The sequence below is a fragment of the Podarcis liolepis genome, assembly GCF_965112155.1.
Source record: "Podarcis liolepis genome assembly, chromosome: 1".
In the NCBI taxonomy this organism is placed as follows: domain Eukaryota; kingdom Metazoa; phylum Chordata; class Lepidosauria; order Squamata; family Lacertidae; genus Podarcis; species Podarcis liolepis.
Window position 1 is genome coordinate 72,101,229 of NC_139554.1, and position 24,218 is coordinate 72,125,446.

The 24,218-nt window shown below is 39.9% G+C and overlaps 1 protein-coding gene across 7 annotated transcripts in view; it reads right to left on the minus strand.

The window, feature by feature from the left end:
- Nucleotides 1–1,459: 1,459 nt before the first annotated feature.
- USH1C (USH1 protein network component harmonin) overlaps nucleotides 1,460–24,218 on the minus strand; it is a 99,341-nt gene continuing 76,582 nt past the window's right edge. For 2 of the 7 annotated variants that reach the window (XM_083478346.1, XM_083478344.1), the window contains 8 exons: nucleotides 21,807–21,931; nucleotides 20,382–20,458; nucleotides 9,633–9,674; nucleotides 8,284–8,337; nucleotides 7,835–7,934; nucleotides 6,506–6,615; nucleotides 5,102–5,157; nucleotides 1,460–2,117 (listed from right to left, as the gene is read on the minus strand). In XM_083478346.1, coding sequence (XP_083334472.1) covers nucleotides 2,105–2,117; nucleotides 5,102–5,157; nucleotides 6,506–6,615; nucleotides 7,835–7,934; nucleotides 8,284–8,337; nucleotides 9,633–9,674; nucleotides 20,382–20,458; nucleotides 21,807–21,931 — 577 coding nt within the window. In that variant the 3' untranslated portion in view covers nucleotides 1,460–2,104. Of the gene's footprint in view, nucleotides 2,118–5,101; nucleotides 5,158–6,505; nucleotides 6,616–7,834; nucleotides 7,935–8,283; nucleotides 8,338–9,632; nucleotides 9,675–12,000; nucleotides 12,064–12,691; nucleotides 12,812–14,846; nucleotides 15,354–16,135; nucleotides 16,253–16,752; nucleotides 16,906–18,869; nucleotides 18,920–20,381; nucleotides 20,459–21,806; nucleotides 21,932–24,218 lie in introns of those variants that run through there. The other 5 variants (XR_014519811.1, XR_014519812.1, XM_083478345.1 and 2 more) reach the window with 5 other exon arrangements.

Genomic DNA, 24,218 nt, shown 5'->3' on the forward strand with positions numbered 1-24,218 from the left:
TTTTGTTTTCTTCTTGTCTTATTAAATGTCATGTCAATATAATTGCCAGATTGTCCGTTGTACAGTATGTTTACATGGGAAAAAGCTCTTCTTTCCCATTTAAATTTCCTGTTAAGCCGTAAGTAAACAAGAACCTATTAAAGTTAGGGGAGGATGAAGAGGTCAGTGATCCCCAGAATGGGAAACAGTAGAGGAAAAGAGGAAAGAGTAGAAGTGGGGAAAAGAAGATTGAAGCCAAGCAAAAGTTAACATCTTTCTTTTCGGGACATGTTTGCACACTTTGTGGAGAAGATGACTGTGAGCATTTTAGGAACATGCCCTATGGCTTCTCATTGTATTTTGGGGATAAATGCAGCACTTGGAAGCCAGAAGTCCCCTATTGCTACTGGAAAACCTCTTCTACTCACAGGCTAATGGAAGACTGCTGCATAACACCCCAAAGCCAGATAAATTATTTCATAAGATATTATTTCCCACTAGAATTTATACATTGCAGCCTGTATCTTCCTTACTCGCCATTACTTCTCATACTGTAATGCTGCACTGTCGGAATAATTGAATTTCACAGCACATGAATGGTTTGATACATTAAATATTTACCAATGATGGGACTAAGATTGATCTGGAAAAGCTCCCTTTCACTCTCTGCTCCCCTTAAAACTGGATACTCTTAAAAAAGGACAAACGGCAAGTAAGTGAGAGACGTTTTCTCCAGACAAAAATAGTCCTCGCATCTTGCATTTACTGTCATAGGGAACTTGCTTTTGATGCTAAAAGGACCCCACAATCTAGGAGTTAAAAGTACAACAAGTATTTTAGTGACTCAGACAATTGGTGCTTCTAGACTAGATCATCTCTAACACAGGCCTGTCCACATGTAGAGGCTCTGGTAGACATCTTTCCTAGCCATGCCCCAACAGAACTTATTGTGAATTTTAATTATGTATTGATTTTATCCTTGTAAACCTCTTAGAAGCCATCTTGCCATATACATGATAGATAGATAAGTAAGTAAACAATGTTATCTGAGATCCTTCCTAGTAGGGATGCTTGGAACCAGGGATGCCAACCTGAATAAAATATTGTGGGGACCCAGGTAAGCCCCACCCCACATAATCACATGATGCAGTGCATATACCCCATTCAAATGGAAATGCCCATCAACTTTGTGGGGGCCTGCCCCCCTCAAATATTTTATCGTGGGGTCGAAGCTCCCCAAACCCCTAGGAGTTGGATCCTATGCTCAGAACTGAAGCTGGGGCTTCTACATTCAGGGCATGTGCTATACTACCAAGTTATGGATCCCTATCTCCCAACACACCTGGAGTGGGAGGAAATGCTTGTACTGTACCTCCTCAAAGTGTGTTTTTATTATTTTGAAACAAGCCAAGAATTTGGCAGATTTACCAACAACCACAAGTTATCAGAATCCTGTTAAAAGACACAGTAACTCAGTGTCTGGGAATTACCATTTTATTTTCAAAATACACTATTGCATTAAAAGGCAGTTTAGAAATTATGCTGTATATTTGGACATCTTGGCACACTGGAACAACAGCAGATGTGAAACATAAAAACAAAAATCATTTTTTGAATATAGAGTAATTAAGAAAATGTAAATTCTGTATCTGTAAAGATTCAAAATAGCAATTCAGAAATGCATTCAGCATTGAGTTATTTATATCATCAGTATCCTCGCTGAATTCTCCCCTATCTTCTGTGCTTTAAGTATTAGTATGTGAGAAAATAACTCATGTATAGGATTGTGCTATTTCTTCCTTTGAGAAAGGATCGAACTCTCCTAAACAATTTCACCTGTAGTGTACTCAGGACAGTTTCAAAATTGGCCCCTGGCTCTTTTTATCATCTCCAATGAATTATTCAGCTGTTGGCAGTTATAAGCAACCACAAACCATGGCTTATGAGAGGAAATAAAATGACATGTTGCTCTGAGAGTTCAAACACAAGGCCGTGAATGATTTGCAGAATCTCATGTTCATCTTATTCACACTTCTTGACTGATAGAAGTCTGATTTGATAAAAGTAACTTGATACCTATACATTGGTAGATTTCTTCAGAATGCTTATGTTTGTTTCTCCCATCTTAAAAAAATGTCCTGTAATAGGGGAGGAAAAAATGGTTAATGTCCATCTCTGTCAAGGTGGGAAACAACTTGAGTAAGCAAAACCGAATCATATGATAAAATTAGCGTTTACAGTGCTTAACCCTTCAGAGCATGATCACAAAAGACTCATGCACATCAACAGGACAAATGAAGAAGCCTAAAACACTTACTGATGGCAAGCATAGCCTCTATTTTTCCAGGAGGCTTAGGAAAGGTTAGGAAATGTGTGTGTGTGTTTGTGTGTGTGATGGTGGACAGGAATGTGGAATGAGTCACACTTTTTCTTTTTGTGCTTCCCTGTGAAGAGATGCATGTACTGTTTCTGCATCTGCAGCTCATACATCAGGTTGTAGTGGAATTGTTAGTGGAGTTCCCCACAGAACATTGCCCCAGAAGCTCAAAAAGAGGAAGCATGACTCACTTGCAATTTCTCTCCATGACTTGTAAAGGGTAAAAATCTCCTTCATTTATAAGCAACTTTAGGATTGGAATCGATAAGCTTTACCTAGACCAGGTATGGGAAAACTGGGCCCTCCAGATATTGCTGGACTCCAACTCTCATCAGCCCCAAACACCATGGCCAATAGTGAGAGATTATGGGAGTTGTAGTTCAACAATATCTGGAGGGCCACAGCTTTCCTATATGCCTTTTTAGAAACCATGAGTGCAAGCCTATGTGCACATTCACTCGGATGCAAGCTCCATTGAATTTTAATGACATCAGAAGATTCTAAGTCACTCTGTAATAAAAAAAGCAAAGTGTCAACACCAAGAATGAACAAAAACATGTGTTCCTTTGGCAAGCTTGATTATAAGTTTAAATATTCAATTTGATGTTAATAGTTTTGTGTACTGCACACATCCCTGTAAATTCTGAAAAGAGAAGTGTTATTCTTTAAGATTTTGCTAATTGTACAAGCAGTGGAAGTTGATGTTTTTGTCTGACAGAGTTGGTTGGATCCAATCTTCTAAAGTTCTGAATGCATTTTTTTTGAGGGAGCTATTAGTTACTTAGCTAATACAGAGTGAAAAAGAACTGAAGAAAAATGATTTTTTTTTTTTAGTCTCTACCAATTTTTTTGTCAAACACATCACATTGGAAGCAGTTAGAGAAAAAATAATACTACATGATACATGAATATTCTTGTTACAGGGTCCACAGTTTTAGCACTAATTGAAGAAAATGAGAAATACCAATTCCAAAGAACATTCTGCAAAGCTTTTAAGCGGCATGCAAAGTATAGGCAGGCGCATGCATCGCAATGTACACATTTGCACAAAAACATAATATGTGCACCCAGCTTTGCTATTCACCATGAGGGAACACTGCAGTGGTTACAGCTGCAGAAGAAACCCTTGTCTGTACACTGCAGCACTGCCTTCAAAAACCTTTCTGTTTATGTTGGGGATGACAGATGACGAAGGAATAGGGCTAAATATATAGGATATGAAAACACACAATAAGTATGGAAGTTACTCCTCTGCTTGCTTGCACTCCTCTATGTCTCAACTAATAACTACTAACACCAGCTATTTTGAAACTACCCAAGCTTTACAGCTTGTTTTGTAGGCTGTATTTTTTGGTTTGTGAATACTATGGACAGGGCTTGGTCAGTGGTGGTACCACAGTTGTGGAATGCCCTTTCTACTGAAATCCAACAAATTCCTTTCCTTCTATGTTTGGGCAGGTGGTTAACACTTTTTTATTATTTAGAAAGCCTTTTTATTGCTTAACTTCCGGCTGTTTGAATAGTCTCTGCTGCTGCTGTTATTCTTCTACTTCTGCTGTTTTATTGATTCCCCCATTTGTGGAGATGGTTTCTCATTAAGCTAGAGATATGCATCGGAGACAGAAACAAATTTCCATATGCATTGGAATTAGGCCGATCATTTCAGGCTGCCATTAGAACAGTTAAGTATTATAAAATATCCAGGTTTCATTAAGGATGTTTAATAATACATGGTAGATAATTTGTTGAATGACAAAAAAATTAGGATGATTTCATGGGTTTTAGGCCATTTAAAGCCTTAACTTCTTGCCATTCCCTTAGTAGCCCTGATAAGCAATCAAGCTCTCTGCGTACAGCAACTCACTGCTAGGTCCTACTAAATATTTGGTCACAATTGTGTTCTATAAGGTTCCAAGGATCCTCAGAGCCCCAGCTTGTGTTTTCCTGTCAGAAACTGCCTAATGGGATCTTCACCACTTAGGCTTAGGTCTCCTTCTCATTACTTGACCTATAAAATAGCTTATTTTCTGAAGTGAAGCACTTGCTACTTAAGATACTTGGTGTAATAATGACCCCCATCCACAACCCTTGCACATCTCTTCTGCCACCCCTGGTGAAAATCAATGAATATCCACCCAGGACTCGGCTACATTGGTAAAGAAAATACGCTTTATACGTGTTGTTTATGCATTCTAACACTGTGACACCAGATGGCTCTGTGGAGCTCCATTTTTGCTAACCCAATTTCTCATACAAAGTTTGCAACGCATTTAACTGAAACACTTATTGATGTGTCTAGAATCCAGCCCCATTCTCCCTTCCTCTTCCTCTCCCCCTCCCCTCCCACTTTCTCCACTGCTGCTGCATTCTGCCTTTTATGCAGATGCTGGGAGCAGGAGGTGGGTCCTTCAGTGTTGCTGCTGTCCTGTTGCATCACTTCCAGGATAATTGTTCCTTCATCTGGTCAGGCCAGGAAAGAGAAGGTAAGCAGCAATGAAGGCAGCAACAGCTTCCACATCCTCCTGACAATTCTTCACCCTAGGCCTATTTTAAAAACATTTCCCTAGGTTCTAAATTGCTTAGCATTTAATCTGTTTTTGTTGACATCCCTTCATTTCGTTGACATTCTTCTTAAAATGTAGTCACTAACATTTGAGCCTACATCTAAGGACTCTAGCTGAAGTCAAGAGAGACGTCTAGTTTATTTCTGTGAACTAATATATGACTATAGAAGTGAAACCTTACATTTCATCATCATATTCCTTGGGAGGAGACACAGCAATGACCAAATCAATCCAATCCTGCAAGAGAAAAGTTGCATAAATATTAAATCTAAATCACCAGTGGCTAATCAGGATAAAGTCAAATGCAGTTAATACTCTTTCACTATGTGCATTTTTCGATATGGCAGGCAACACACCTAAGCTTCATGCCTGTTAACATAAAGGAAGCAAGTAACATAGAGCCACAAGCCAGCTCTAATATTCAGGCTTCCAACCCACCCAATATCAATGGAAAATCTTGCCAGATGAACATAAACTTTATGTGCCTATCCATTTTTAAAAATTGCTCTCAGAAACCTATCTAACGTCAGTACTGACCTAATGTCAGTATTTATGTATGGCTATTATTCTATGTTTATTGTACTAGGTCTGTACCAAATGTTTGTGCAGTTCCAACAGTAGGATTTTCCTCCAAGAAAATATTAGGAAGATTGCTGCTCTAATATATATATATTCACACACATATATTATATATGCATATGTATGTGATATATACACATCATGATCAAGCTGTACTTTAAACCAATGTCTATCTGGTCTGTATATATTATGTAAGAATCTGATTACTTGGCATGCAATTCTTCAGACAACATTTTAAAATGAAATGATATTACTCTTTGTCCAGTATTTTCTTACTGCTTGTTTTTGCACACTGGATGGTGTAGAAACGGCTGGTCAAAAGACCACTGGGTGCAGAATAAGTGCTGCTCTGCCAGCAGAGAGGGGGGCCTAATTGGTGGGCAGCACTTATGCCACCAGGGCCCCCGTACACCTGTGGAAAGCTCCATGGCCAAAGATAACCAATACAACAACTACTACTACTACTACTACTACTATTACTACTATTACTACTACTGCCGCTGCTAATTTATTATTTATATGCCTTCCATCTGACTAGGTTGCCCCAGTCACTCTGGGTGCCTTCCAACAAATTAAAACACAGTAAGTGTTCCTAAGTACAAAACAGCCACCCATTGGTGGTGTTCTGCTAGCAACATGCATGTGTGGAAATGGGGCATTCAGGGTGTGTGTGTGTGTGTGTGTGTGTGTGTGTGTCAGGATGGTTGAAGACCCACAAGACACAACTCCTTCCCTAACTCTCAATGTGCTAATAGCATCCATGTTCAGTAATGAAGTTGTGCATCACAATGTATTGTATAACACAATTGTTTAAGTTTATAATACATTTTCCAGTGTGGGATTCCTAGACCTTCTTCACTTCTGTTTCATGATAGAGCACATATGTTGTTTTTAACTTTATGTTTACCAATACTTTTGAAAATTATCTACTGCTTTTCATAAGGAGAGCAGGAAATATGAATATCTGATATGTAAAATGTAGATTAGGAAATGCAGACTAACTTACCCCACCCATGTTCCAGGCTTTTGCAAGAGTCGCCTGAGCTTCATCCAGTTTAACATCCAACAATATCTTGCCATTCACAGCCATGATTTCATCCCCTTTCACAATGCCTCCTGAAAAAGAAAATACAAAGCAAAGGGACAAGAACATTTCTGGCTTAATTACAGAAGCATTTACTACTCAGCAATGTGGAAGATCAAACTAGAGAATTTAATGAAGGCAGCAATTTTGGGTAGGGGAAACTATGCCATACCATACCAAAATAATGTTACAGGATTGGGGGGCTGATGCCTGTAGATCCCAACCAAGTCTGTGATTAAGTATCTATAAGATTCTAGTGTACACTAGAAGGAACTGCTAAATTGTTTAAACCAGTTTGCTATGTTAATGGCGCTAGCTTGGCCTGTAAGCATTCTATCGGCATGGCTAAAGAGTTGGCCATGTTGCTATGTAAGCAAGTAGCTGGTGATACCTTTCCAGGAGTAGTAAGGTTCCCCTCCCATTACCTGGCTGGATGCCATGTCATCTTGGGGGGTAGGAGAACAATAGGCTAGGGAGCTTTTAAGCTGAAAACTTAAGGCTTGATTTGCTCTGTGCGCTTAATCCAAAGCAGCGGTGCCGAGTTGTGCCCAACATTGGGTGGGTGAGCGTTGCGTGTGCATGATGTCACACAAACAATGTCCCCCCATCCAGCCAGGCCAACACAGCCCACTATCCTCCACCTATCCACTGCCAGCTGTCTCACCTTGTGTAAGGGATATGCGGGGCAAAGATGCTTTGCCCTGCACCTTCCCGGCAGAGACCACCAACGCACCTTTAGCCAAATTTGCACAGGGCTGACTTGGGGAGGGTGGCATGAGCAGTGTGCCCCCCACCCAAAGTGCACCCAGGGCAATCACCCTGGTTTCAGCCCCCACACTACACTCCTGATGAGAAGGGATATAATTTTTGCCAATTCCCCCCTCTCTGTTAAAGCCCTACGAATCATCTTCAGAGAGTTGGCGAACCCTCTGAAACAGCATGGGTGGTGGCATGGGGAGAAGGTTGCAGAAGGCGAGGGAAATTTGTAAAAATAGCTTCCATCCCCACTGTAAATAGAGAAAGCCTCAGTTCCTTCAGCAGAGGAATGCTACTGAATACAAACCACAACTATTAACAAAGTATTTATACATTTCCAACACGTAAATAATAGATATCTGCCTCAAGAATTCCATTGCTTAAAAATGAGCTTTGTAAGGTTTGAAAGATTGCAAAAAAATGTCAGCGTAACTGTTTAATCAAATGAGTGACATGATTTCATCTTTTCTATTGTTCTCGATCAAAGCTACCCACCATGCTTGTCTGCAGCACCACCTTCATAAATAGCAGAAACCACTATTTTTCCAATTGGTGAATTGATGCCTCCTTCTACTGCAAGATCTAATGATCCTTCCTGTTAAGAAAAACGTAATTCAGAAAAGATGAAAGAAAAGCACCTTTGTGAAAAGGAACATATTGTTCAGCCTTTAAGAGTTTTCAGAAGTAAAGCCAGTATCTACTTAAATAAATAAACAAATCAATAGCACTGATGGAAGTGGTTTTTGGGCATGGGCCAAATCCTTCAATAACATCTGGTGTTGGGAGAAGAAATTTTGGGTCATTCAGTGTGAGAGAGTGACTGTTGAACTTCATCACCAGCAAGTTTCATTTTAAAATGAGCACTGGTGCCACATTGCATATCCCAACAAAGAAACTGCCTCCTAAAGTTTTACCAGTTATCATTCTTCCATCACAAACATTACCTTCTTTATGCGCAGAAGTCGCACATCTTTCCCCATAATCTGATCAGGTGAAAACTAGCAGAAAATCAAGAAACACGAGTTAGTCATCAAAATTAAAAGACGCCTGCTTCTTGAGAGAAAAGCAATGACAAACCTAGACAGCATCTTAAAAAGCAGAGACATCACCTTGCTGACAAAGGTCTGTATAGTTAAAGCTATGGTTTTCCCAGTAGTAATGTATGGAAGTGAGAGCTGAACCATAAAGAAGGCTGATCGCCGAAGAATTGATGCTTTTGAATTATGGTCTGGAGGAGACTCTTGAGAGTCCCATGGACTGCAAGAAGATCAAACATATCCATTCTTAAGGAAATCAGTCCTGAGTGCTCACTGGAAGGACAGATCCTGAAGCTGAGGCTCCAATACTTTGGCCACCTCATGAGAAGAGAAGACTCCCTGGAAAAGACCCTGATGTTGAAAAAGATTGAGGGCACAAGGAGAAGGGGACGACAGAGGACAAAATGGTTGGATGGTGTTCTTGAAGCTACCAACATGAGTTTGACCAAACTGCAGGAGGCAGTGGAAGACAGGAGTGCCTGGTGTGCTCTGGTCCATGGGGTCACAAAGAGTCGGATACGACTAAATGACTAAACAACAGCAACTTTTTCAAATGCAAAAGACAAATTACTTAATGAGAAGCATGCATCTTAAAACACAATGTAGGCACTTCTAGATATAATCTATGCAGAACATGCCCTTTGTAGGTCTCTGCATTAGTTTCTGCCTTAGTTCAGAAAGCTAAAAATGCCACCTGTGTCAAAAGGCAGCGCAAAGCATGTTGTTGTTGTTGTTGGACCAGAGCACGCCAGGCACTTCTGTCTTCCACTGCCTCCCGCAGTTTGGTCAAACTCATGCTGGTAGCTTCGAGAACACTGTCCAACCGTCTCGTCCTCTGTTGTCCCCTTCTCCTTGTGCCCTCCATCTTTCCTAACATCAGGGTCTTTTCCAGGGAGTCTTCTCTTCTCATGAGATGGCCAAAGCTTCACGATCTGTCCTTCCAGTGAGTACTCAGGGCTTATTTCCTTAAGAATGGATATGTTTGATCTTCTTGCAGTCCACGGGACTCTCAAGAGTCTCCTCCAGCACCATAATTCAAAAGCATCAATTATTCGGCGATCAGCCTTCTTTATGGTCCAGCTTTCACTTCCATACATCACTACTGGGAAAACCATAGCTTTAACTATACGGACCTTTGTTGGCAAGGTGATGTCTCTACTCTTTAAGATGCTATCTAGGTTTGTCATTGCTTTTCTCCCAAGAAAAGCAAAGCATAAGAGATATCAAATGGCCTATACTAGTAAACGTCTCCTTACCATTGTGTAGGGATCAAAGTCTTCCACATACTTCTGGAAGCCCTGCAAATAAAACTAGTAATCAAATACATGCATAGCAAACAGTAAATGGGGAGGGGGTGCTCCTAGATGAGCAAAGCCAGAAAAGAAATGAGATGATGACATATCAGACAGTTTGTTAATGTTCCTCCTGACAGTCAGAAGGCATACAGAGAGATTCCAACTGTTTAGGATGTAATAGTCAAATAAAATTGTTCTAGAGAAGTTTCCTTAGACTTAGCTATTGACAGATTACTTCTGTCTATGGATAGTGAAGGCTACATGCAGATGATGTATTTTGCTGAACTCCACTAGCATAATTAAGGGAGAGTTGCAGGCTCTCGGCAGAGGTTCAGCAATATACGGAAGGAGTAAAGCTAAGATGGAACTGGCAAGTTGGCTGCTACAAAGCAGAAAAACAAAATAAAGAAGAAAACATTCCTTTAAAGTTTTTATTTAATTGAACATGCATCCACATTCATCTCTTCAGTGCATGCATAACTTTTTAACTGCCTGTCTAAAGCAAATCCAGCTCATTTTACTGCACATCAAGACTGCTCCTCTTAAACAACAGGGGTGGTGGTGAGACTGTATGGCTTTGGTTGTCTTCTGGTCTAACCTTGTCTAGAATCCATGTGCCCGTTTCACACACATCTAACACTGATCCACAATGGACATGCTTACATGTATTAAAATCAAGCACATATACCAGTGATTTAATACATGCTTACATGTATTAAAATCAAGCACATATACCATCCCACCCTAGTGGGATGATAAGCATGATAAATAGGATGGTAAACACATTGGGATAGTCCTGTTTTATTAATTTCAGTGTAGTTTTAGGCATGTCAAACTTTCTCATTGTTGACCCCACTCCCTTTATTAACTCATTTGGGCCAGTTTTAGATTTCTGGTTTCAGGTTTCACAGATTCTAAATTTGTTGTTTGGGGAATAGCTGTGTTCACAAAGCACTTTACTTGCAAATAGTACAACTCTGACATAATATGGTTTATAAAAATGAATTCTGTAAAGAAGATAAAAATGAAAGTGATCTGGGCAGTTTTTATATATTAGAAAGAAATATTCTGAACAAATGTCTTAAAACTGGGAGTTGTAATTTGAGTGGAACCACTGATTCATGGTGTGATTTAAAGCAAATCACTTCATCTTCCTTAACCTCAGTGTCAGTTTCATAAAAAACAGATGTTGTCCCTGAAGAATACTTTCCTGGGAAAATATGTTTTAAGAAAGAGTAAATACAATACCTTTAAACAAACACAGGCTGGATCCAATAAACAAATCATTACCACTCCAGAATAAACACTGTGAAATGCATTTAGTGTTTCTGGGAAAAGTGTCACCAAACTGTTTTCATTGTGTACTACTAACAGGTGCACAACCACTGGGCATTGCTACATTAAAATTTAAATTGCAGATCTGGTACTGTACTTCTGCTTCATGGTGAAAGGAGAGAACATTAGCAGACTGGTTCCAAGTAGGAAGGCAACAACTTTATTCTCATATTTAAAAACCACATCATTTGGCCCTGTGAGTTTGTTTGTTTTAATAAACCAAAACAAATAATCAGCATGGGTAGGGTGGGGAAAAGCAAGGTCAGGACTGTGGAGTGGGGGAAGAGGTGCTTTAACCCTTTGCCAAATCAGGGCAAATAAAGCTCCCATTGATGTCTTAAAATATCATCAGTATTTTTAGTGCTTGTAATTAGAACCAAACTACACAAGGTGTTTTTCATGTACTTTGGCCTTTAGTGCAAACTTTTTTCTTTCACTAATTACCACTGTAGGGATCCCCAGTCCAGACTGGTACTTTAGTGTAGGGTTTGGGGGCCGTTAAGCTTTATCCTGCAGCTCTAGTCCCAACCTGGACTGGGCCTCTCTTCACCCGCAATCTGTATCAGGGCATGGAGCTCCCATTTGTTTAATTTGGAGCTTTTTCTCCCAATGCAAATTGCAGGTGCAGGGGCTCTGATCAGAACTACAGAAGGGGGCAAAGGGTTGGATGCCACATCATGGTCTTAACGCATAATCCTCCCCAGAGTGGTGATTTGTGATAGAAGCAGCTTTCACTTGGGAGCAAACTACATGATAAACATTATGTATGACCCCTAGTTTCTTAATATGCTAGCAGGAGTTGGATGCATTCATCAAGAGAGTATAAAGCTTGACTAAGATAATAAACTTAATCCATTATTATTTTAGAAAGCTATACTGTGTCCTTATTCCAAATGACAACGGAGGGGGGGGTAATAAAGAGAGGGAGAATGCTAGTATCAAAGCACAAGTGAAACACCAAAATGCCACACAAACAAAGAAAATGTTATTTTACTTGTTTTTTGTTATTTTTAAATGATGAATTGTAAACCACCATCCTTTTAAACATTTCTTGAGGCTGAAAAAAAGATAGAAACAAATTGCCAAGTGTGCAATTAGTTATCCTACAAATACATCAACAAGAGCAAGGCTACTTTTGTACATGTACAAACTTCTTCTGCATTGAAGGCACAGTTAACTATATGTTGTATCATGGAACTTATTTTAGTACCCTATAAAAAATTACAACTACTTCTGGGTATTGCTTTTTATAGATAAATATGTTTACTGTTTTAACTGTGTTCTGGCCTGGCTGGATTATAAAGGTCAGTATCTCTCATCCCACATATCCTGTGTGGATATACTCAGTTAAGTGTACAGGAGAAGAGTCCTATGGTCTCTTAACTCACTAGGGATTGACAGCAGGTAGGTATTGTGAAGACTATTAATGGAAAGCTAGATTCAGGGCAGTAGCTGAGTGGCTGATCTATTTGACCTCCAGGGGCCAGGGTCTTGTAAGAAACCCTAGGAATGCCATCCATGTTAAGAGCTTAAGATCTGTCACACATCACAATATATCTGACAGGTTCAGTTTGCATTCTGAATTAGAACTCAGAAGGAATGGTGGGCACCAATCGTGAGCAGATCACTTGACATGCAATACCCAACACACTTGCAGCATGCAAATTATATAGGATTAATCTTACCAGGGCTTCTGATTTGATTGTTGGTCTGACCATGATATTGTGGTCAGGATGCAGCATGACAGGTTTGGAGACTATAGGTACAGCTGGGCGACGCAGGGCAGGAGGGCTTGGAGAAAACTGCTATGGAGGTGCAATTTAAGAATATTACAGAAAACACCTGTGTGTTTCACGCATTCTAAATGTAATTCAGATACTTCATCAACTTCTATCAAGTCCCATGAAACTCATACGAAGGTAACCCACACCACCCACAATACCAACCAATGCACTATAGGGGTGGGGTGGGGTGGCGATGGGCGTGGGTGGGGAACTTTATAGTTGGAACAACAATTTAAGCACCAAGCAATACTAGACTCAGGGCCATTTGGATATTTCATTTAGAATGCTTGCTTTTCCACTGATAGCTAGGACCATAAAACTAGGCATTTCATAAATAATACAATTCGTTTCTTCTGAGATCTGAAAGTCTTATGGTATTATGTTGGAAGGCTATCACATTTTCTTTATTTACTAAATATATATATATCACATACCAATGGGCTGCCTGATGCAGACGACATTTTGCTGAGGTGACTTGTATTTCGTGCAACCTAAATGACAACAGGTTTCATATGGGGTATGATGACTTATGGTTTTGACATACCACACAACCAATAATCATTTGAAAAACAAATTGGCTTATGACAGAAAGAAGAATAACCTGTAGGTGACAAGATATGTACTTCTTTTGAAGCAAGCGTGACAACCTTCAGATATTTTGACCCTTCAAAGAGCTGTCTTACTTTAAAACAGGATAAAAAAATTATAATGAGAATTGTTAGATAACTTTCTCATTTTCAATATTCTTAACCCTTTATGGGTTTCCTCAACCCTTTTGTATTAATTAAAACAGCAATACTGTACAGTTAACTAAGATTAAACCCTGCTGAACTCAATGTGGTTCAACTACATATATGTGTATAGGATTGTGCCATATATTAAAGTGGTCAATGACTAATACATTCCTTCCTTCATTGAAACAAGCATGCAAATATTTGTGAACACATACTAATCCCTACAATACGATTTAAAGCACTCTTATCTTATTTATAAACACTGAAATCAACTTATGAAACAGAAACAAGCTAAACTATTAAAAACATGAACACTAGCATTTCCACCTGGATGGAGAACTGGTATTAAAATCTTCATGTACGAAAACCAGAAACCAGAGAAAGCCTTTTGAAGCAACAAAGCATCACAAGCAGACAGAAAGAACATGCAGTTTGGGAGGAACAAGGATGGTCTTTAGTAGAAATCTGCAAAGAAGGTGCGCCATTAGAGATCCCCATTGTGGTTAACAGATAGTAGAGTGCATAGTGAGCTATCAGTAGCTCAACAGCAAATTTAGTAAAAAGGTAAAGCTAAAGGGACCCCTGACTGTTAAGTCCAGTCGTGGACAACTCTGGGATTGTGGTGCTCATATTGCTTTACTGGCCAAGGGAGCCGGTGTTTTGTCTGTAAACAGCTTTCCGGGTCATGTGGCCAGCATGATTAAGCCACTTCTGGCGAACCAGAGAAGCACACGGAAATGCCGTTGACCTTCTTGCTGGTTTATTTACTTGCACTTTGACGGGTGGCGCTGTGGTCTAAACCACTGAGCCTAGGGCTTGCCAATCAGAAGGTTGGTGGTTTGAATCTCTGCGATAGAGTGAGCTCCCGTTGCTTGGTCCCAGCTCCTGCCAACCTAGCAAATTTAGTAGTTGATCATTAATGTGCTACTCAGAAGCACATTCATGTTTGATTCTCAGATGTTATGAACATTTGCTCAAGCAGCCCCCTTTTTCTTACACAAATATGTAGCAGAAAAACACACACTCAGTTGACTAATATAAGCTGTACAAATGTCTCCATGAAGCACAATAGGATTTCCAGAAATGTGCAAAAGACCACACTGGGGCGGGGGGCGGGGGCGGGAGAGGACAAGCATGATAAGACCATGTTCTAAAATGGGCTTATCTTTTCTTTTGTGGGGGAGTGGGGATGCTGCAGTACAATATCATGCAGAGCAAAACTCACAGTGGAATATGTATATTTTCTGTTGACAAACTCAAACAGAAGCAGGAGGTGGTTGGGTTTGCCACAGATGCAAAGCATATTCCATACTATGTCATACCTTTGGATTGGATAAATAGGTCTGCTCACTGGTCTGAGAACTAATTGGACTAAAGCTCCTTCCCTTGTAGCTTTTCATTTCCCAGTCATTCATTGAGTCTGCTGGCCCATTAGGCTGATAGCTGTGGCTGCCCATCCTTTCTTCCAAGTGAGTAGGCACAGGATGGAGAGTCGGAGCAGGAGAGGATGGGGGAGAAGATGGGGGTGACAGGGGAGGAGGTGCAGCATGCACCCAGGAAGGAGGAGGCAATGTAACCCATGATGCTGCAGGAGAGGGCATTGGAGGCGGTCCCCTAGGAGCTGGGACACTTGGTGGAGGAGGTGGGTAAGTGCCTGGGAATACAGGAGTTGCATGGGGCAATGGAGGCGGAGGTGCTGGCCGTTTTGGAGGCTTGCCAACATCATCTAAGCTGATATCGTCAAGGTCAGTGGTGTGGAGCTGCAAACCACCAGCAAACCTCCGCACAGATGTAGCAGAAGGAGAAACAGCGGGACGTACACCTGTTGTCTAATAACAAAAAAATCTGTTTTAACGTAGCACTTGCTTAAAACTACCTGAATACATCCTCACTAAGAGCAAGCAACGGAGCACAAGGCCGCCTGCTGCTATAAGAACATTTCATTTCCACGCAGTGCCAATTGTCTGTTTGGCCCACATATCAATACGTCACAATTCAGGTCAAAGGGAACCAGTATTTGCGACAGCAAATCCTACAGCTGAAAGAGACATTTCAAGAAGGTAAGAGCAATCCATGGAAGCAAAATTAAAAGAAAAAACCTGGCTTCCCAACATATATTTCTATTGCAAGTGGTATAATTTAAGACTCCACACTCACATGATTGCATACATGTTTATAAATTAGAAGGGATAGAAGACATTGCAAAAACTTATACTGTTCATTTATTTGTGGTAAAATTGCGGGAAAGTATCTCCAGCAGTGGTCAGAGATGATGGGAATTGTAGCCCCAAAACATCTGGAGGGCCGAGTTTGCCTATCCCTGTTTTAAAGGACTAAGTATCAGTAGAAGTTACTGCTGGGAAGCTAGGCTTTTGTTCCAATTCTGCTTCACTTGAGTGCCTTTACCTTCTTAAAATGTCTTTCCTTAGAGAAAGGGCATCTATTTCTTTGAATGAATTTGAAACTCTCCCCACCATGTAAACTGAACGAGTGAGACTACTAGAGACAATACTGCTAACTGCATCTGTAAAATAGTTTGTTGATCAAAAAAAGAAAACAAAGACAGGCATTTTGGATATCTCAATAGGTGAGGATCAGAGCATGATTTTACCTCAGGAGAATCATTCTCCACAGAGGAGATTTGTTCTAAACGTGTTTGACAAAGCCTTTCCACCCAGTGCTGAGTTTTTTCTGATTCCGTTAAATCTTCTCGTTCAGTCTCAGATACCTGAGTCATATCACAGTTGCAGAAGAAAGTGTAAAGCTATTGTTACAGATATATAATTCATATTCAATTGTGCAAAGTCAATCTCCCTGTTAAAAATGTTGTGCACAGATAAAAACATTATTGTAATTCATCTCCTTTTCCAATCTCTATAGTCTCTGTGCAAAAGGCATCATGTATTAAAAGTTACAGGCATGCAGTCCTAGAAAGCATAAACACATGATCAGTTGTGTCTGTTCACTACATCTGGAGGGCAGAGTTTGCCTATGCCTGGCATAGTGCCATTAGCCACTCAAAGAGGACCAAAGCTAAGCTTTTAAACTGTGATAACCACTTTTTGCTGTCTAGCTTGAGTTCTTGAATTACACTGTTAATGTGATTTTTAAAAATTTCATATATCTGAAGTTATTTGCCTATGTAAATACTCAAATACCCCCCATATTTCCTCCCCCCAGGAATAAATGGTAAAACTAAAGGCATCAGAACATGTTAAAAGAACATACCTCTTGTACAAGCCGGTTGATTTTCAGCTGCTTTTCTCTTTCTAGCTTCTCTTCCTTTTCCTTGAGAAGCTTTAGCTCAAACTCCAGCTGCATTTTGCTCTTTTTCTGCTCACTGAGACTGTCACTTTTGGATTTCTTTCTTTCTTTGCCTTTCTATGTGGTTTTTATTATATTTACATACATTTAGAAAATACATAAATTGCAGGGTTTGAAAATGTACTACTTCAATAATCTGAAATTATATATACAAAAGCAGGTGTCCTAGAAAAACGGGCTCTATGAATATACACATGCAACCATTCACAGTGATTGCTGAGGCTGGGCATGAAGAAACAGCAGCCGCATAATGAATTTAATTTTAACTAAACCTTGTTGGAAGGGCGAGATATTGAAAAGCTGGAGGCAAAATGTCAACGCTTTCACAATGTGTGCAGATGCCTTTGATACAGATTAACTGAAGACTACATCCCTTTTAAAATATTACATAAACTGTGGTCTCTTTACAAATGAAGCAAGTACGTGCTTAGATTATGGCTTTTACATAATAGGAGGCTGCATATGAAGTAGCAGTAATTATTCTACTGTGCAAGAAAATATTTCAGTACTTCACACTCAAAACATTGTACAACATATTGTCAAAACAACACAGCAAACAACTGCAAAGGGTGGAAATGCAGAAAACTGTGGAGAACCAAACTGTTTCTTTGGAACTGTACAAGCAAAAATTGCCTTTCAGCTATTGGATTAATGTTAATAATCCAGGGCTTTGTGTTTCCTAAAGAAAAGCCACAAAAATCAGGTATTGTATCTTTAGCAATTGTAAACAAATGATTCCGCTTCAGTCACTTGAAGCTGGTTGACAGTGGATCTGAATCTTACTTCAACATTGGGATAGTGTCTCTGCTGAAGCTGAGGGCAGCCTGCTAGTTCAGGAGGTGCAAGGCAGGTCAGGTCACATCACACACTTATCTGGAAGTCAGGTCTATTGAACTCAATAGGACTTACTTCTGAGTAGGCATGCACAGGACTGCAGTACTAACAACACAGACATCTAAACATAATATGCACTGGTGCTCTGGTTATATTAAATATGAATTTTATTTCTGATATGAACTTAAAGAAAAACTGTCAAATCTAGCCAGCTCATTCAAGCAGGCTTTTGAAACAAACATTGCAGATCACACTGGGATGGGACTGTGTTTGGCTGCTACTGCTAAGTAGCAACCAAGGGGAAATGAAGCCCATACCCATATTGGCGGGGCAGTGTCAGGTGGCAGCAGAGACAAGGAGAAGCTATGACAACAACAGACATGGACCAATGGCATCAGTAGGGCCGGCACAGAGCACTACTGGGCAGTCAGCACAAGACTAACTCTGACTGAGTTTCCTTCATCAGCTTGCAATGCCCATGAGTAGGGGCATGAGGTACTCCTCAACCTCATCCTTTTTCAACAATGGTAGGTAAGTAGTACCTGACTGCACTAACTGGCTATAATTGATCATTTATAGTTAAGGATGATGTTCTTAAGATAAACATAATTTGTGATTTAGAAATGGGCCGACAAAGAATTTACCTGCTGTCAGAAACGTATTTTGCAAAGTGGAGTTGCTTAAGTTAAAAACATCCATATATCCACAATTGTCTTGATGACTGCTCCATCAAGGCTTAAAATCACTTCCTCCAGAGTCCAACATACATCAGTCCAATTCTGGAATATGCTGCTGAGCTTTCCAAGCTTATGCATATAGATTGCAATTCTGTGCATAGTTACTGATGCATGTCCCATGGGAGAAAATAAAACTTACAGACTCGTAATATAGGGTAGGGTGAGATTACATCTTTTACCATGTGTTCTTAAAGCTATTACTCCAGCATACTCCATGTTTAAATAGCATGGAGTAGAACTGCAGGTATCGGGAGTGGCACAAATCCTGAACTCATGCAAGGCATCTTTCTTTGCATCTAAGTCACTGCAACGTAAGCAAACTTGCCCTGAATTTCATGCTCATCAATAAATTTACATGAGTGTACAATTTATTGGGGAAAATACAGAATGGATTAGAATGTACTTTCCACAGCAAACATTCTCAACATTCACACTCAACGTTCTTTGTACCTTGCGAATTGTGGGAAATTTTCCTTCATACCGATAAAACCACCCAAAAGCTATAAATAGGTAAAGGAGAAATATATAACAGAGAGCAATATATTACAGATATACAGTACAAAAAGGTAGAGGTATGCAGCTGTTTAAAAGGGGAGGGGAGGCACTCCAATGGGATCACACATTGTAAAGAATGCAGTATCTTAGCCACACTTTTATTTTAACTTTGAACTAGCTATTGATCACAAATAATAGCACTCCATTATTTTTCACCGTTCTACTTATTTATACAATCATTTTGGCTCAAGTGCCTCAATCTAATGAACACAATGCAAGGGTTCAGAAGTGCACATGACGCTACCCACTTTCAAAATTTCACTGCTCATCTCAATAGAGAACACAATTGTTTAGAGCTGTGTGAACAAGGAAACACAAACACACAGGAGCTTTGTGCCCATTGAGAGTTCTATTAAACATTATTCACACTCAGAGTAGGCACATTAAAATTAATGGCTATAGCTAATTTGGGCCCATTAATTTCAATTGGTGTACTCTGAGTAGAATTTAGTTCAATATAAACCAAAGCCCTGAACCCAAGTATAAATAAAAGCACACAATGATTTGATGGTTGTTTCACAACATGCAACTTTCTGTAAATAGGAATAATTAAGCTACATTTTTCAATAAAAATAGTGCGCAATAATAATGCAAAGTGTGCAAATTGAAATAGTTATATGCCTACTGAAACAACACAATTCTGTTCATATAGTCACTATATATATTGCAGATTTCTCTAGCAATTAACTGCAATTTATGTAATGAATTTTAGCAGCTAGCCAGTTTTACTTTCACTGGTTCTAGATCAGCTCAACACCAGCTACACTAATTTTTGTTGTGTTTAAATATTGTACGCATCACAGTGGCATCTGTTCCCCTTTCCTTTAGACATCCAGATAACCAACAGCCAAGGATGTTAGTTAAGAATGCAATTTCCCTTTTATTTTTCTTCTTTGCCCAGAAAAGCTTATAACATTCAAAAGCTATTAGACAAATTTACTGAATCAGAATTAATTTAACAAACTATTTCATTTTTATGAATTCTGTTTTGCTGATTCTATAGGCTTTACATCCTGATGTACTGTGGTCAATGAACATTTAGCGAAAATGTAACAGGCTAGTTTCTTAGCTTACTCCTGGTTTCTCACAGCATGAGTTGAGCCACCCCCAGAACACTGTTCTAGTTTCCTGTGTTAGAAAACAGGACCCATAAAAAATCCGTTGCTGGGCGAATCCAGTATTATTTCCTGTCTTGCTCAAAGATCATGCACGACATTCCTTACTTGCTCCATATTTATATATACGTGTCTAGCATAGCAAGTTAATATAAGTAGTGTCCCTAAGAAGATAATTGTGGGATAAGGAAGACAAGTGTAGGCCAGTCCATCATTAAGACTGACTGTCAGGAGGAAGAGGAGTGCAGGAAGCATCAAAGTCAAGATAGGAAGCCAAGGTGTTACAGCAAACCTGTTGACTCTCTTTCGACTTCATTCCAGCCATATCACCTGCTGCAGAATGGTCAAGTGCAGTTTCATCTACATCTACTAGAGAAACAGAGGAAGAAAGAAACAGAGGGGGAAAAGAAATGATAATACTTTGGGTGTTCCACACCGCCAATGAATTGGAAAGAACTGACACAAAGGGAGAGTCCCTGAAGAAGTTAAGCATGTTTTCTTCTGATTTAATTTTTGAGGAAGCTGAAGAAGCTTTCAATAGCTAAAGAAGAGAAGGGACTTACTGACAACTGACATCTCTGTATCATCCCATCTCATGTTTTAATTCATCAAGGCAGTGGAGGATTAAATTCAGTGCAAGTCACTTCCTTGTTCTCTCCATCCCTAGCCTTAGAGATACTACGCTAGTATTGGAAACTGTAATCAGTATAATAAAATTGTGAGAGAAGAGTGGTCTCTTTACAAGTGCTATTTTGGAACACATATACCTAAATAGAGCTGAACAGAGACAGCTACACTGGTGTAATATGGAAGGAGAGCTGTGGCGGATTCATATAATGGAGCAAGCTGATTGATTCACCGGCTATATATTTGACAATCAGATGAACTCTATGGTTCAAGCAAGAACACTTATTTTTAAACACATATTCTATTCAAAAGGGACTGGGCATTATAGTGCTGTTTTGCAAACGAACCCCCTATTTCTGGACTCTGAAGGATTGGGCAGAAAGGATTCTGCAATGCTATTCTAGAATGAATTGAAATGCCATCCATCCATCCATCCATCCATCCATCCATCCATCCATCCATCCATTACAGCCAGAAGCCACAACACAGCAGTGAAAATGATTCTATAATGATTCTGACTGTCCAAACAGTCAGGCAACCAGAACAGTCATACCTTGGAAGTAAAACAGAATCCGTTCCAGAAGTCCGTTCGACTTCTGAAACATTCAGAAACCAAAGCGCGGCTTCTGATTGGTTGCAGGAGCTTCCTGCAGCCAACGGAAGCCGCGGAAGCCCTGTTAGACGTTCGGCTTCCAAAAATAGCTCGCAAACTTGAACAGTCACTTCTGGGTTTGCGGCATTCAGGAGCCAAAATGTTCGAGAACTAAGCTGTTCGAAAACCAAGGTACAACTGTACTGATCTCTTGGAACTAATCCTTGTTTTGGGGTGTTGTGTTGTGTGGAACTGAATTCTACTTTTTCTTCCTCAGTTCATTTTTATCTTCCTTCTTATTAAAAGCTCCCCTGAAACTGTAACACTTAATCAAGTTAATAGAAAGAGGAAAAGAATCAATGACTACACCAGGCACTCATTTCCACAGCCCAAAGGCATTAGCTTCTCACCAAGCAGATGTTTTGTGAGAAATACAGAGTAGTAAGTTGTAGTTAATGATCTTCTAACATTGTCTTGGATGAATATTTTTTTACTTACTTCGATGTTTATGATGAGGGGGCCTATGTACTTCTGCAACCACAGTTTTGGAAGGCTTTGATTGCTCTTTATGACCCCAGTCTTCTTCCCATTGCTTTTTAAATTTCTCTTCTTCTGCCTTTATCCTGAAAAGGAGTATAAAGTATTCAGTTGGATTTCTTTTTTTAAATGGAGGCTGACTGGCCCAGTTCACATGTGCGACTAAGCATAGCTGAGCAAGAGTGTGGCACACATGGCAAAAAACATGGCCACTTCCCTTCTTCACTTAGTCCTACTACACTACCTGAAGCGAAACCATAGTTTTATTTATCATTATGTGTGAACCCAGCTTAGTGTTTCATCTCCTCTAAACAAACCTCCAGTGGTAAGCAAAAAAACACTTTCAGTTCATGGTTTGTTTGAAGCAAGACAAACCATGAGCCTAGGTTTCCATGCAATAGTAGCCCAAACCATGGCTTAGTTACAAGCAGTGCACAGTAGGACCACAGGAGGAGTGAAGCAACCATGATTTTTGCTCTGGGTACCAGCATGCTTGCTTGCTGACACTAAGTCATAGTTTGGCTTAGTTTTACATGGGAACACTTGAGTTTGCTTATTTTATCTTTCATCGCTTACACTTTAAAAATATCCAGACCTTTCAACTGCATATTAAAATGAAGTGTGAGTCAGCCAAAGTTAAGTACTCTGAAATCCTATTTATTTCACCCGAAGAAATGAGTTTTTTCCATTGAAATAAATGTAGCTAAAAAATTTATAACTTTGGCTAGATCTAGTGTTGCTACTGAACAAAAAATAATCACCCTAGTCTTTTACTTTTGGGCCAGCTTCTGGAACCCAGTTACCTCATATTTTTATGTTATATACCAGATATGAGAGACCCGTAGTCCTGTATATGTTGTTGGGCTTTAGTTCCCATCAGTATCTGCCAGCATGGCCAAAGGTAAGGGATGAAATGAAATGTAATTCACAAAACATCTGGAGGATCACTGATTCCCCATTCCTGCTGTACATTTTAGGATCTCCTGGGCCAACTCCAGTGACATGAGTCCAAGCCCTGGAACCACTTAAAAATAAAGCCCCAACTGCTGCACAAGTGTTACATGCACACATAAAAACCAGTTTTTCAGATCTCTTAAAATGCAAAAGCAACAGGAGGAGAAGAATGACACGGTGCAAACTAATACACTCTTAACACTACAAAATGGTATAGGTAAGGCAATAATTACATAACTTTAGCAAGCCTGGCCATGAGTTTCATCATGATTTTGAGATGGTTAATATCTCAACCTGCTCATAATTTATGGGTAAAATGCACAAGAAAGAGCCATAGAGCCTCATGCTCTATGTTTTTGTTTGTTTGTTTACTTTAGGAACTGGAGTTAGAACAGGATCCAAATATTTCCAATAATCTGGTTTATACTTAAGTATCTCAGTTTAGAATGAGCAATGTGAGTGAAGTGCACCAGCACATTTGCTTCCAGCAAAGCTTCCAGTTAATCTTTTGGCACCACCCCTAGTTCCCATGCCCTACTGTAACTTAGTCTGTAAGACCCAAGTCACATGCAGCTGAAACAGCTGCATATTCCTTCCCAGTTTACCCCACCTCTACTATCTTCCACCTCCTCTGTTGTTTTCCTCTGTGCTAAATTTCAGACTGTAAACACCATGTGGCAGGTTAATTACCATGGAGCCCTGCCCTCTATATACTCTGATATGTAAACAAGCAAACAATAAAGCTGGCAGGTAAGTTAAACATGGATTAAATCCATGATCCAGTGATCTGAATGGAATTGGCTTGTCAGGTGGTACTAAGCCTCTACACTATCTTCCCAACAGGGAGTCAATGTTGCATACTGGGAGGGGGAGAAGAGAGGCAACAGGAAGACCCCAGCAATCCTGCTGGGGTATTTGCATTGTACCAACCTCCCCACCACCTTCACCTCCCTACTGCTGAACCTCAGCATTTGGGACACGATCATTCCCATGGTACCCTAGCTGGCAATAGAGCCCATTATTCAGCCAGGTTTTTTCACAGCTCCCTGAGATTAGTTAGGATTTCATGCAGGATCCCGTTTTCAGGTGAGCTGATGCAGGCATTTGCCACACAGAAGGGCAACAGTGTAGATCAGTTGGAAGGATTTGTAGTCAAGGATCTGTAGACTGCTGTACATGCTTCATGGAAAGCAATGTGTAAAGTGAACATGTAGCAAGTGCAATGCGTTTTATCACTACCACAGTATATATGTGTTTTCCTCAGACAGATTTTGAGGTTCCATTGGCAAATGGGATTTATTTTGGATTTAAGCTATTTTATTGGACTTTCATATTTCTTTCCTAATGCCATTGCTAATTACTTTGGGCCTTAGGTGTGGGAAGGCGAGGCATTCAAACAAACAAACAAACAAACAAACA